At 42.2% G+C, this 10,462-nt stretch overlaps 2 protein-coding genes across 3 annotated transcripts; one reads left to right on the forward strand and one right to left on the reverse strand.

Moving 5' to 3' along the window:
* Positions 1–384: 384 nt before the first annotated feature.
* Positions 385–4,647, reverse strand: LOC123105298 (protein ARV 2). Of its 2 annotated transcripts, none has more exons than XM_044527338.1 (11): positions 4,456–4,647; positions 4,216–4,351; positions 4,073–4,120; positions 3,688–3,777; positions 2,713–2,758; positions 2,549–2,631; positions 2,368–2,462; positions 1,895–1,961; positions 1,737–1,812; positions 945–1,078; positions 385–822 (listed from the first exon to the last, which is right to left on the reverse strand). In XM_044527338.1, the coding sequence occupies exons 2-10, from the start codon at positions 4,324–4,326 to the stop codon at positions 981–983; spliced, it is 714 nt and encodes a 237-aa protein (XP_044383273.1). In that variant the 5' UTR covers positions 4,327–4,351; positions 4,456–4,647; the 3' UTR covers positions 385–822; positions 945–980. The 2 variants fall into 2 exon arrangements, with proteins under 2 accessions (XP_044383273.1, XP_044383274.1); XM_044527339.1 differs by having other exon boundaries at positions 4,063–4,120; positions 4,456–4,624.
* Positions 4,648–4,760: 113 nt separating this feature from the next.
* On the forward strand, positions 4,761–9,898 carry LOC123105296 (endoplasmic reticulum-Golgi intermediate compartment protein 3). The gene is made up of 12 exons (XM_044527336.1): positions 4,761–4,944; positions 5,257–5,352; positions 5,458–5,540; positions 5,920–5,995; positions 6,114–6,181; positions 6,609–6,693; positions 7,542–7,654; positions 7,764–7,847; positions 8,434–8,580; positions 8,942–9,050; positions 9,129–9,248; positions 9,462–9,898. The coding sequence occupies exons 2-12, from the start codon at positions 5,265–5,267 to the stop codon at positions 9,533–9,535; spliced, it is 1,047 nt and encodes a 348-aa protein (XP_044383271.1). The 5' UTR covers positions 4,761–4,944; positions 5,257–5,264; the 3' UTR covers positions 9,536–9,898.
* The last annotated feature ends 564 nt before the right edge of the window (positions 9,899–10,462 follow it).

The raw sequence follows: 10,462 nt of genomic DNA on the forward strand, positions 1-10,462 counted from the left end.
CAGTTGGGCAGTTGACATGTGACCGTTATTTTTACATCTCCTATAGGTGAAGACGTATATTTGCATCGCGAGGTGTTGTATTTTACATTTTCGGAAGATGTAATTTTTTTCATCTACATTATTTGTTGAAAAAGGGGTTTTGGGGCCTCAGATATTCAAAAATTAGTTATTTTTGCATCTACATCTTCTATTGTAGATGATCTAAGCCTTCCAAAGCTATGAACAGGGCACTAGAGAAGAGTGTACAGTGCTTGCTTGTCGATGGCGCGTCTACCCTCAACACTCAACTCAAAAATACATAAGCATTGACCCTGAACGCTCGACTCAAAAATGCATACGCATCCTCGGAAACGCTCAGCAACTCTAGGAACACACAAACGTCAGTGAAGAAAGTAACCGTGGAAACCCGGAAACCAAATTTTGTCCCTGGAAAAAGCAGAGTAATCCTACGGAAGTGCGTCGACCCGGAAGCTCTTTTTTTTTTTCTACAACGGATGTAAATAAAACCAAACTGAAAAAGAACGAGACATACAAACATACAGACACTGGACTGTGCGTTTTGCACGTGTGGTCACAAGGTAGAGAGGCCCTGTCAGCTGACGCACTTCCGGGCGTGAACGAACAGGGCAAGTACCTACTCCTACTTGGGCCATAAGTAGGCGAAACGGACAGCCCATCTCCCCAGACCGCCTGCCTCTTCACTAGCTCAGGCATATGCTGACCGGAGACGCCGCTCAACCTGCAGCGCCACGGTACAGAGGCCAGCAGGACAGCTCCCCGCTCTCCAGTTCCGGCGTGGTCCAGATCAATGCTGCATGAACACTGCAAGGACGGTCAATCAGATTGTCGCAAATGAGTACATCCGCTGCCATAGGAGCGAGATCATGAACGCTGCACAGTATGCATAGATGGAGTGAAACAGGGTAAATCTGGAGGCCACTTACCTTGGAAGGCGGTGGCAAGTCTTGATGAATTCATGTTCATGGTGTCCACATGAGCCACCGTTCCGTCAAGTGCTTTGCCGCGTGCGCCATGAAGCAGACACCAACACAGTGGGCCTTTGGGAACCGCGTCACCACTGAAAAAAACAGCAGGACATTCAGTCTTCACAGCATTGTGATCTGTTAGAGAAGACAGTGGGCTTGGGTCCTTTTCAGTGTTATATAGTAGTAGGAATGGGAAGAAATTTGAACTACAAACATTGAAAGGAAATTAACCAGTTTCAGTTTCAGTACAATCCGTCGTCTCTCGCCGCATTCAGTACTGAAAGCTAGAGCAAACCAACAAATCTAGTACACCTGTGCACGCATATACCAAGCATGTATTGACAGGCGCTCTGCATTGAAGGTGGCGCTTTGAGAAATTCTAGAAGTTGGGCATGATCAAGCTGAGGCCTAGATCTATCAATCAATTCCGTAGGATACAATGAGAATGTGACACAACTCAATCATGTGCTGCAGAGCTTGGGGCATCTGTCTGGTCCAGTCGCAGGAGATGGTCACCACATAGATGCCTCTTTAATACAACCATCTTATAAATGTTCAAATACTGCCACAGCTACTTCTTATAAATGGCATAACTAGATGTTTATTTATATGTTGATTTGTGCTCAACAACCATGAATCTTACATTCTTATTGATGTGGAAGAATCCTAATAGCTAGAAAATGTGAAGACTAAGAAAGTACACATAGAAAGGGTAACAAAAAACTCATGAGAGAAATGAGCAGTGCTTACCTCTCAGGGCTACAACATTTGATGAGAGAACAAATGTTTCGACAATGAATATAGCAGATGATGGGAACTCCCAAACCTGCAAATTCAGTAATCAGCTAGAAAGAAAACATTTGATAGATAAATTCACAGGAAATCGTCGACATAAGATTCTTCTATACCATCATTGTCAGAAGAAATAACTTGAAATAGCTTGAAATGATGACGGCTAACAGAATCTCTCGATACCTGAGTAATGAAGAATGCAACAGTGAGCCAAGTATAACACACAGATGTAGAACTATGACATGATTTAACCCTCTTTTTGTCATACGAAAACTGTAGGGGAGGCCCAACAGTAAACTCTTATATGATCTCATCCTCTTCGAAGATAGAAATGTACTACTATTACAGAATTCCTACTGGATAAATGATACTCCCTCTGTAAACTAATATAAGAGCGTTTAGATCACTAAAGTAGTGATCTAAACACTCTTATATTAGTTTACGGAGGGAGTACATTGACAACACTTCACACAGAATGAAATAACAACAGGTGTATTTACTAGGAACGATAATTTTATTATGAGAACTGAAAAGTACCACCTCAGAGGTATTCAGATATTTTAAAAAGGATACACGCATACAACGATACCTTGTAATGTCAAAAGAAAATTTGAGGATATATCGTACTCCCAGGAGTAACATGGCCGTAAATATGATGTTCCCTAACAATGCATCACCCAGAACCTGAAGAAAAGCAGAACACCCAATACACTGCTTAGTTGATGAGAAGTGGAAACATTTGTTATCTGAATGCAGTCAACTTTAATCACCTCGCTGCAATTGCAAATTGTGGACAATGTGCTCCAGGAAGAATCCCCATCAACTTTGTTGCTTTTTGAAACTGATATTCTGACTACATAGTTATGGGCAGCTTAGGTTGAATGTTGGAAACTACCAGAATTAAAATAAAAAATTTATAAATGAAAATGGATACAAGCGTCAAGAACGATATGCATCAGAATGAACTGGCACAGTATTCCCTGCAAACAAAACCAAAACAAGAGACATAAGAGAAAAGGCATATTTGGACTTGGCCACTGAATATAGTTGCGGAAGGCAGAAAGCAACATAGTATGACTTATGAGTGAGGAAAAAGTATACGAAGGCAGAAATTATTACAATATGAGTGCCAAGATGAAGTTTGAACTTAGATGAATTATGAATAGATAACTATATTTTCCATGTCATCAGATTATATGCTCTTGTTGGATGGACTGCCAAGGCATAAAAGGCTGAAGGTGTCGTATGATACAGGAACAATATTAACAAGAAAAATAACAGGCAGATCTAGGACAGATGAAACTTCAAATTCTCAAGCATCGGGACTCATAGGAAGTATTGAGTAAATCATGAAACTAGGAAAGTGTTGATGATGATAAATTGGTAACTGTTATCACCCTTTGTTGAGTAAAATGAGTAAAGTATATATGGCAAATGAAGTACTTGTGATATTAATGCAAAAGAGGAGCAGATTTATGATAGATGAAACTTCAAATTCTCAAGCATCAGGACTCATAGGAAGTATAGAGTAAATTGTAAAACTATAGGAAAGTAGTGATGGTGCTAAATTGCTAATTGTTATCACCCTTTGCTGCTTCAAAGTAGATATGGAAAATGAAATACTTGTGCTATTAATGCAAAAGAGGAGCATCCAAGCAATTCAGCTTCCATATTTAGATAGAGTACACACTGAGTAAACTGCATAGTTTAACTCAAATGATGATAGCAACAAAAAGCATCACATCTATAACTTAACTGCTCTACATGCTTATAGCATTAGTATCTATTAAAAGCTCAGGAAAAAAGAAATATGTGGCGCAGAACGTTTTACGAGCTGAGTCGGCCTTAGGGAGTTTGAAAAGGCGGAACAGCACTTGTTTGAGGTTGCATGGTACCATAAGATTCGCACCTTGTCAATAGATGAACCAATGTGCAGCTTATTGAACAGTAGATGTCGGTATGCCCTGGTCTTGTGTAGAATCAGATCGATCAAGATAATCTACAGCGGGGTAAGAAGAGTAAGAGTTAAGGCCACGCAGCGCATCAGGCATGCAATAAATAGGTGTCCCGGGCATAGGAAAACGGCCCAATAAGGATGCAAGCGGCGCACACGCATAAGCCGCCAAATTGATCAGCCACTATAAAGTGAGCTAACCCCATCAAAACTAAAGCTGCAACTGATTTGGCCGATTTAGGACTACATAAGCAGCGCGCCACTTGCACCCCTACTGTCAAATCACACATATGGCAACAGTTTGAACCCATGCACCATTGATCATCATACCATACCATACCATGAATTCACACTCGATGTAGGGATCGGCGACAGCCTTGCAGACATCCTGCACACGAACAGCATCCAGGGTTAAAGCCGGCTTGCACGCAGGAGGCAAAAGGGCGACGCTGACGATGCGGCGGGAGGGGGCTGGGCTCTTACGCATTTCATCAAACGGATGTTGCCTGCGGAGTACTGCACGAAGAGCGTCCTCACGCGCCGGCCGCAGCCGACGCAGCGCGGCGCCTCCCCTTCCGCCCCGTCGTCCCCCATCACGCCGAACCCGTCCGCGCGAGCTCTGGAGACATCCAATCACAATTACAGCGAGAGCCGGGGACGACGGGAGTGGAGGCGGATCTAGGACGAGGAGAAAGTCGCCGGGGGTAAAACAGCGTGGCGTACCTGCAGCGCGCAGTGGGGGCAGGAGCCGCAGCTCGTAGGCGGCGACGGCGGCGGCGAGCAGAGCGGCGCTCGGAGGGGGAGAGGCGTGGCCGGCGGCGTCAGTGAGAAGCAGAGTGTGCTGCCGTCGTCCAACTGCGGAATGCAATCGATGAGCGGCCGGTGGCGATGCCAGGCAGCCTGGTGGGCTGGCCAGCAACAGAGCCCGATTTGTTTTCTAAGATGGGCCGTAATAGCCCAGACGGGCCTGGGTCTAGGGCTGGGCTGGGTTGGGCCGGCCGGCCGACGGGTCCTACCTGGGCACGCGGAGAAGATACTAGTCTCGGGTCGTTGGGTTTCGGTTCTGGTGTCTCCGACCTGCTCCGTCTCCGCCTCCGCCTCCGGCATCGGCACGGTGTCCTAAGGCGACGAGATCGCCGTGAGATCCAGAGCCGCCGCCTGCGCCGCAGACGAATCCACTAGCGCGTCACTGCCTTCCGGCCCCCCTTCCCGGTGAGCAACTCATCTCGCCCGCCCGTTCCTTCCGTCCGATCTGGGGGAGGGTTGCCATCAGCCGGCTTAAATCCGACGGAGCTTGCCTCCTGCCCTCGCGCCCCGCGGCCGAGTCGTCGGGGCCTCTCCGCCGGACGCTTCGTAGGGGAGAATTTGGTACCGGTCTGTTGTATATTTGAAGAATCGCCGTCTTCTTAGGACTAGGAGTGCTTGTTCATGGAGAATTCCCGTCAAATCTGGAGTCTTCCGCTAGATTTTGTGCTGCCGCTTGCTGTGGCGTCTGACTGAGGTTGGTATGCTTTTGTGCCACAGCTGCAAAGATGGGGAGGATACCGTCTCTGAAGAACTTCAATGCGTTCCCGCACGCCGAAGACCACCTGCTGAAGAAGACTTACTCGGGTGCTATAGGTACATAGATTATGCTGCTTCGTGAACTGTTGTTCTCTGCTAATGGATGCTTATGTTTTTGGAGATTTGTGTTTAATTCGCGTCATCGTTGATATATGTTGGCAGTGACGATTCTCGGGCTAATTGTTATGGTTACACTTTTCGCGCATGAGCTCACGTTTTACCTTACAACCTATACGATGCATCAGGTACGTTTCGTTCTCGTTGACCTTTTCTTGTATGACTAGCATATGCAGCTTATTGTGATGTCTATGCTGTTCTGTCCATTCTTCCCCAACATTTATGATTGTAGTTTGTGTTGGGAATATGCCTGTGGATGATAGATATTTCTCCTGTTTAAGTTTATTCACTTCGACATACAAAACCAATCTGGCCAAGGAATTCTCATGATGACAAAGGATGCCTATGAATCGAACCGATCAATTACATTTATATAAAATAATTTGGTAGTTGTTATTTTCATATCATGGAAAACTCATTTGAACATGATAGTTTTATTTGCTTTGTTTTGGCTACCAGCATTAAGATCATGAACCTGTCTCAAGTTTTTCTTTTCAATGTCTGCAGATGTCTGTAGATCTGAAACGAGGAGAAACTCTACCAATTCATATAAATGTATCATTTCCTTCTTTACCATGTGAAGGTCAGTTATTGATAAATATATCCAGTATCAGTTTTTTGTACAAGGTTCCATTTGGAGATCCCTTTGCTTAAGGTTCATGCTTTTGATATTTATTTCACTATCTTCTGTTGTCATACAGTCTTGAGTGTGGATGCAATCGACATGTCCGGCAAACATGAGGTTGACTTGCATACAAATATCTGGAAGGTACCATCTGATATCAAAATTTTGTTAATTTCAGTGGATGCAATTCAATATGGTATCGGATGCATATGCATGTATGCTCTACTATGACACTAGCTGCAGTAATAATTAATAGTTATGTCTATTGCTTGTGATTGAGAAACATTATGTAAATGCACATTCCTAGTTTCCTACCATCCGCGAAGCAGGCCCATACGCTAGCTTATTTTGGCCAGTTGTTTTCCTAGGTTAGTGTAGGTTGCAGGGAACATGCACTTTAAGCTGTGGTTCATGTCTTGCTCTTGTGCTGACAATGTTCTTCATACTTCCAAATATATTTTCTCAGTAAAGTTGCATTGTAGTTTCTTTAAATGGTGCATTTTTTAACTATTCAGTATATGTCTGTCATGTCTAATTATACTTTGCATCCTCCTTTTTCTGATGTATGCAGCTTCGTTTGGATAAGTATGGCCATATCATTGGTACTGAGTACTTGTCTGATCTAGTTGAAAAGGAGCATGGAACTCATGATCATGGTATATTCTGTTTCCTCTATAAAAGGAAAACCAAACGTAGCACTAGTACTAAGTTGTCATACAAAAGAGTCTCCTTTTCAATCCATATTATGCGTCCTTTTTCCTCACTATATAAAAACCGTGGCGGCTGCTAATCGTTATTTTCTGTTATAGTTATTATCCTTTGTATTATAATTTGGAAGTACTACCTCTGAAAAGAAATATAAGACTTTTTATAGGTCACTAAAGTATATAATTGAAATGGAAGAATGGATTATCGCTCACCAGTCTTGTTTATGATGAAAAAATGTCAATACAACAACATTGATTAATTTGATCGGCAAACATGTTGTGTAGTTAGAAATTTTATTTGTTGCCAACACATGATTTAACTAGAAGCCTAGAATATTCGATGTGTGCTGGAAGAAACCCAAACATGGGAATAGTAGTATCTCTGTATAGTTCTGGGCTTTGCCGCTATACTGTACACATGACCATGTACTGGAAAGATCAAAGATATACCAACAAATGGAGAAATGATTTCTGCAATGATCTCTCTCTCTCAGGTTATCATTGGTAGAACTAGGGCATCAGACATAGTTTCACACAGGACCAAAATGAGCAGTCAACTGTGTCCTGTACTTAGTAGTTGCAGCTTGTCGGCTTACTTCTTTGTTCATTCCGATTTTGATAAAATCACAAAGCTAATTGCTTTCTAGATTATTAAATAAGTACTTCCTGGGTTTTATGCGTTCTCAATGTGGTAGGTGTTGTTCTTTTTTCCTTCTGGAAAATTGGCTTGTTGTAAGATTATTTTTGTGTTTAGTTGTTCTGCATGTAATATGCTGATGCATTAAAGTTTAAATCAGACCATGGCCATGAGCATGATGTAGAAAAGAAGCCTGAGCACACCTTCAACGAAGATGCAGATAAAATGATTAAGAGTGTCAAACTTGCAATGGAAAATGGTGAAGGATGCCGAGTAAGTTTTTTCTCCACCAGTATTAGTTCATTTTACTAATGATATTAGTGCTGTGGTCATCAAGTATATTCTGGTGTTTTTAACGAGTTTTTGGCTTCAAACTTTACAGGTGTATGGTGCTTTGGACGTGCAGAGGGTTGCTGGCAACTTCCATATATCGGTGCATGGTTTAAATATTTTTGTTGCAAATCAGGTTATTCATCTAAAACTGCAGATACTTTAGTGCTGTTCTTCAAACTGTATATTTTCTGTTGTGAAGTATTTAAGCTTTTAGGAAACTAGCTAATTCGTAATGTATGAAACTGAGACAATTACTTACATTTTCTTCATAAGGTATCATTTAAGTTTTTAATTGAGCATATATCCGAACTGTGGCTAGGTATAGTCATATAGGGAATTAGGCATCTAAATCCCTACAGAAATCACTGAAACAGGGCGTTCTCAATCTCATGGTAATTTTGCCAGTGGCATCATATGGTATTTCACATGGGCCTTTCATTGGTATATTCTGATGATAAGTTAGAATGGATCGATTTTCCTTGAGGTCTGTTTACATTTCTTTATGTAAGTGATTTTTCTTCTAATGAAACAAATCGTTGTTGTTCATTTTGATCTTTAAATGTTCACACACGGTCTTTGTTTTCTTCTCTTAAGTCTTGGTGCTGAGAATGCTCTCCCTGTGCTTTCTGTATATATTCTTGAATCTTTTCATTGCACTGTCCTTCAGCTTCCAGCTGATCATTTCCTATAGATGATTTTTATTCATCTGGTGCATGCAGATTTTTGATGGGTCAAGCCATGTCAATGTTAGCCATGTTATCCATCGACTGTCCTTTGGTCCAGAATACCCTGGAATTCATAATCCACTTGATGATACTTCAAGGATACTGCACGACACAAGTGGGACATTCAAATACTATATCAAGGTTAGTAGCCATTCATTCAGTAGTTTCCCCATTGTTGTCAATAATGTTCAGACGGCAGCTTGTGGTTGCAACATTTAGGGGAAATAATAAATAAGGCCCCTGCTGAAGAGAATATATCGATGAAATAAAATTGTACAAATATCCTTTTTATGCGAAGTCATCAGCAGGCCAAAAGGAAGTCTTCCTTTTTCCTGTCAACCTATATGAAGTTGGTTGACTGGATCTGATTTGTGCACCAGATCAACGAAAAGATCATCTGCACCCCAGATGGAAATCTAACACTTGATATTCTCTGCAATCAGTTGCTTTTTGTGGGAGACAATGTTGCCATCTGTTATTCATATTTGATTGATATATGCAGGTTGTTCCAACCGAGTACAGATACCTCTCAAAGGGAGTGTTGCCAACAAATCAGTTTTCCGTGACAGAGTATTTTGTTCCCATTCGCCCAACTGATAGGTCCTGGCCAGGTAACCCCCCTCCCCATCTTGCTCTCGAAGTATGGTATGCTCATCTGGTTTTAGGCCTAATCTGTTTTCCTTTTGCAGCCGTTTACTTCCTGTATGATCTCTCACCAATCACAGTCACCATCAGAGAAGAAAGACGTAACTTCCTACATTTCATAACTCGCCTTTGTGCAGTTCTTGGGGGTACATTTGCAATGACAGGTTTGCATCCAGCACTACATGATTGTGCTTTTTATCTTATGCTGGTGTTAGGATTGGCTTCAGTAATACTTCTGTCGCATGATTTTCCGAGTTGCACACACGATGATCTGCACGTTACATGAACAAACAGCAAAATTGGCAAAATCTAGAGTGGCAAAAACAAAGTTTTCCCTTCTTCTAATTGGCATCGACTTTTCTGCCTTCGTGGTACAGGAATGCTTGACCGGTGGATGTACAGGATCATCGAGTCTATCTCGAGCTCAAAACCTAGAAGTGGGATGCGGTAACCGGGCATCCCATGCCGAAGGAGGCTACTAGCCAGCCTGGTGACCAGTCAAGTCAGTCGTCGACGATGTTGTTGTCTCAACCAAGTGATCAAAGCACGGTCACCCCCCTGCGGGCTTTCATGTTTTGTCCAGTCCATGCATCTATAACTTAAAAGATATGGTTTTAGTCTTATGATTAATCATGTTAGATTGGCACTAGTGGCAAGTATACAGTTTTGTTATGAATGATGCAACGGGAGGCGCCAACGATGTCATGTAGCTTGTACTTACCATGGAAAAAAGCATATCCTCAGTATGACAGTATGACAAATAGCATTAAATCAACTTTGAAAGGGAATTAAAAGCGTAAACGTTGGAGCTGTATTGCTGTGTACTGACTGCATAATCTGTTAGCATCGGGGTGCGCTTGGTGGTTGGTCTAGGTCAAGTGGTTTTTGTTTCATTGTGTAACACTAACACCCTGGCCTGAATCCGCTTGATGCCCAAGTCCAACCCATCCGAGCGAATACCACATGGAACGCCCTCTCTTCATTTGCTCAAAGTCCAACCCATCTGTGGGTGGTACATAGTATCTGTATTAAACTTCCGTTTTCGCTTGTAGAAGGGTCGACTTGGAGATCCTACTCCCTCTGATTGGGTTTATAAGTTTGACACACGATTTTAGGTCTTCAATTTGACTACAAAACATGTTTTATATTTTATGAAAAATATATCTTTAGATTCATCGTCAAATGAAATTTCTAGCCATAGAATTTTTGTGGCTTATCATACATATTTTTATATTAGTCAAATCGAAGACATAAAACCCATTGCTTGACCTATCTAAACCCAAAAGGAGGGAGTGTGTGACAGGCCCTAGAGGTGGCTGTCGCTGAATTTCTCACATGAACAGAGGAAAACAGACAATTTGTGTGGAATTTTGAGATC

This window comes from Triticum aestivum, chromosome 5A (assembly GCF_018294505.1).
Source record: "Triticum aestivum cultivar Chinese Spring chromosome 5A, IWGSC CS RefSeq v2.1, whole genome shotgun sequence".
NCBI classification, from domain to species: Eukaryota; Viridiplantae; Streptophyta; class Magnoliopsida; order Poales; family Poaceae; genus Triticum; species Triticum aestivum.

Excerpts from the sequence above, each read along its gene's own strand:
- LOC123105298 (XM_044527338.1), bottom strand. The coding sequence starts at position 4,326 with ATGGGGGACGACGGGGCGGAAGGGGAGGCGCCGCGCTGCGTCGGCTGC. Across the intron at positions 4,121-4,215 it reads ACATCCGTTTGATGAAATGC|GATGTCTGCAAGGCTGTCGC; the intron begins GTAAGAGCCCAG and ends GTTCGTGTGCAG. Across the intron at positions 3,778-4,072 it reads ACATCGAGTGTGAATTCATG|ATTATCTTGATCGATCTGAT; the intron begins GTATGGTATGGT and ends ACCCCGCTGTAG.
- LOC123105296 (XM_044527336.1), top strand. The coding sequence starts at position 5,265 with ATGGGGAGGATACCGTCTCTGAAGAACTTCAATGCGTTCCCGCACGCC. Across the intron at positions 7,655-7,763 it reads AAAATGGTGAAGGATGCCGA|GTGTATGGTGCTTTGGACGT; the intron begins GTAAGTTTTTTC and ends CAAACTTTACAG. Across the intron at positions 7,848-8,433 it reads ATATTTTTGTTGCAAATCAG|ATTTTTGATGGGTCAAGCCA; the intron begins GTTATTCATCTA and ends TGGTGCATGCAG.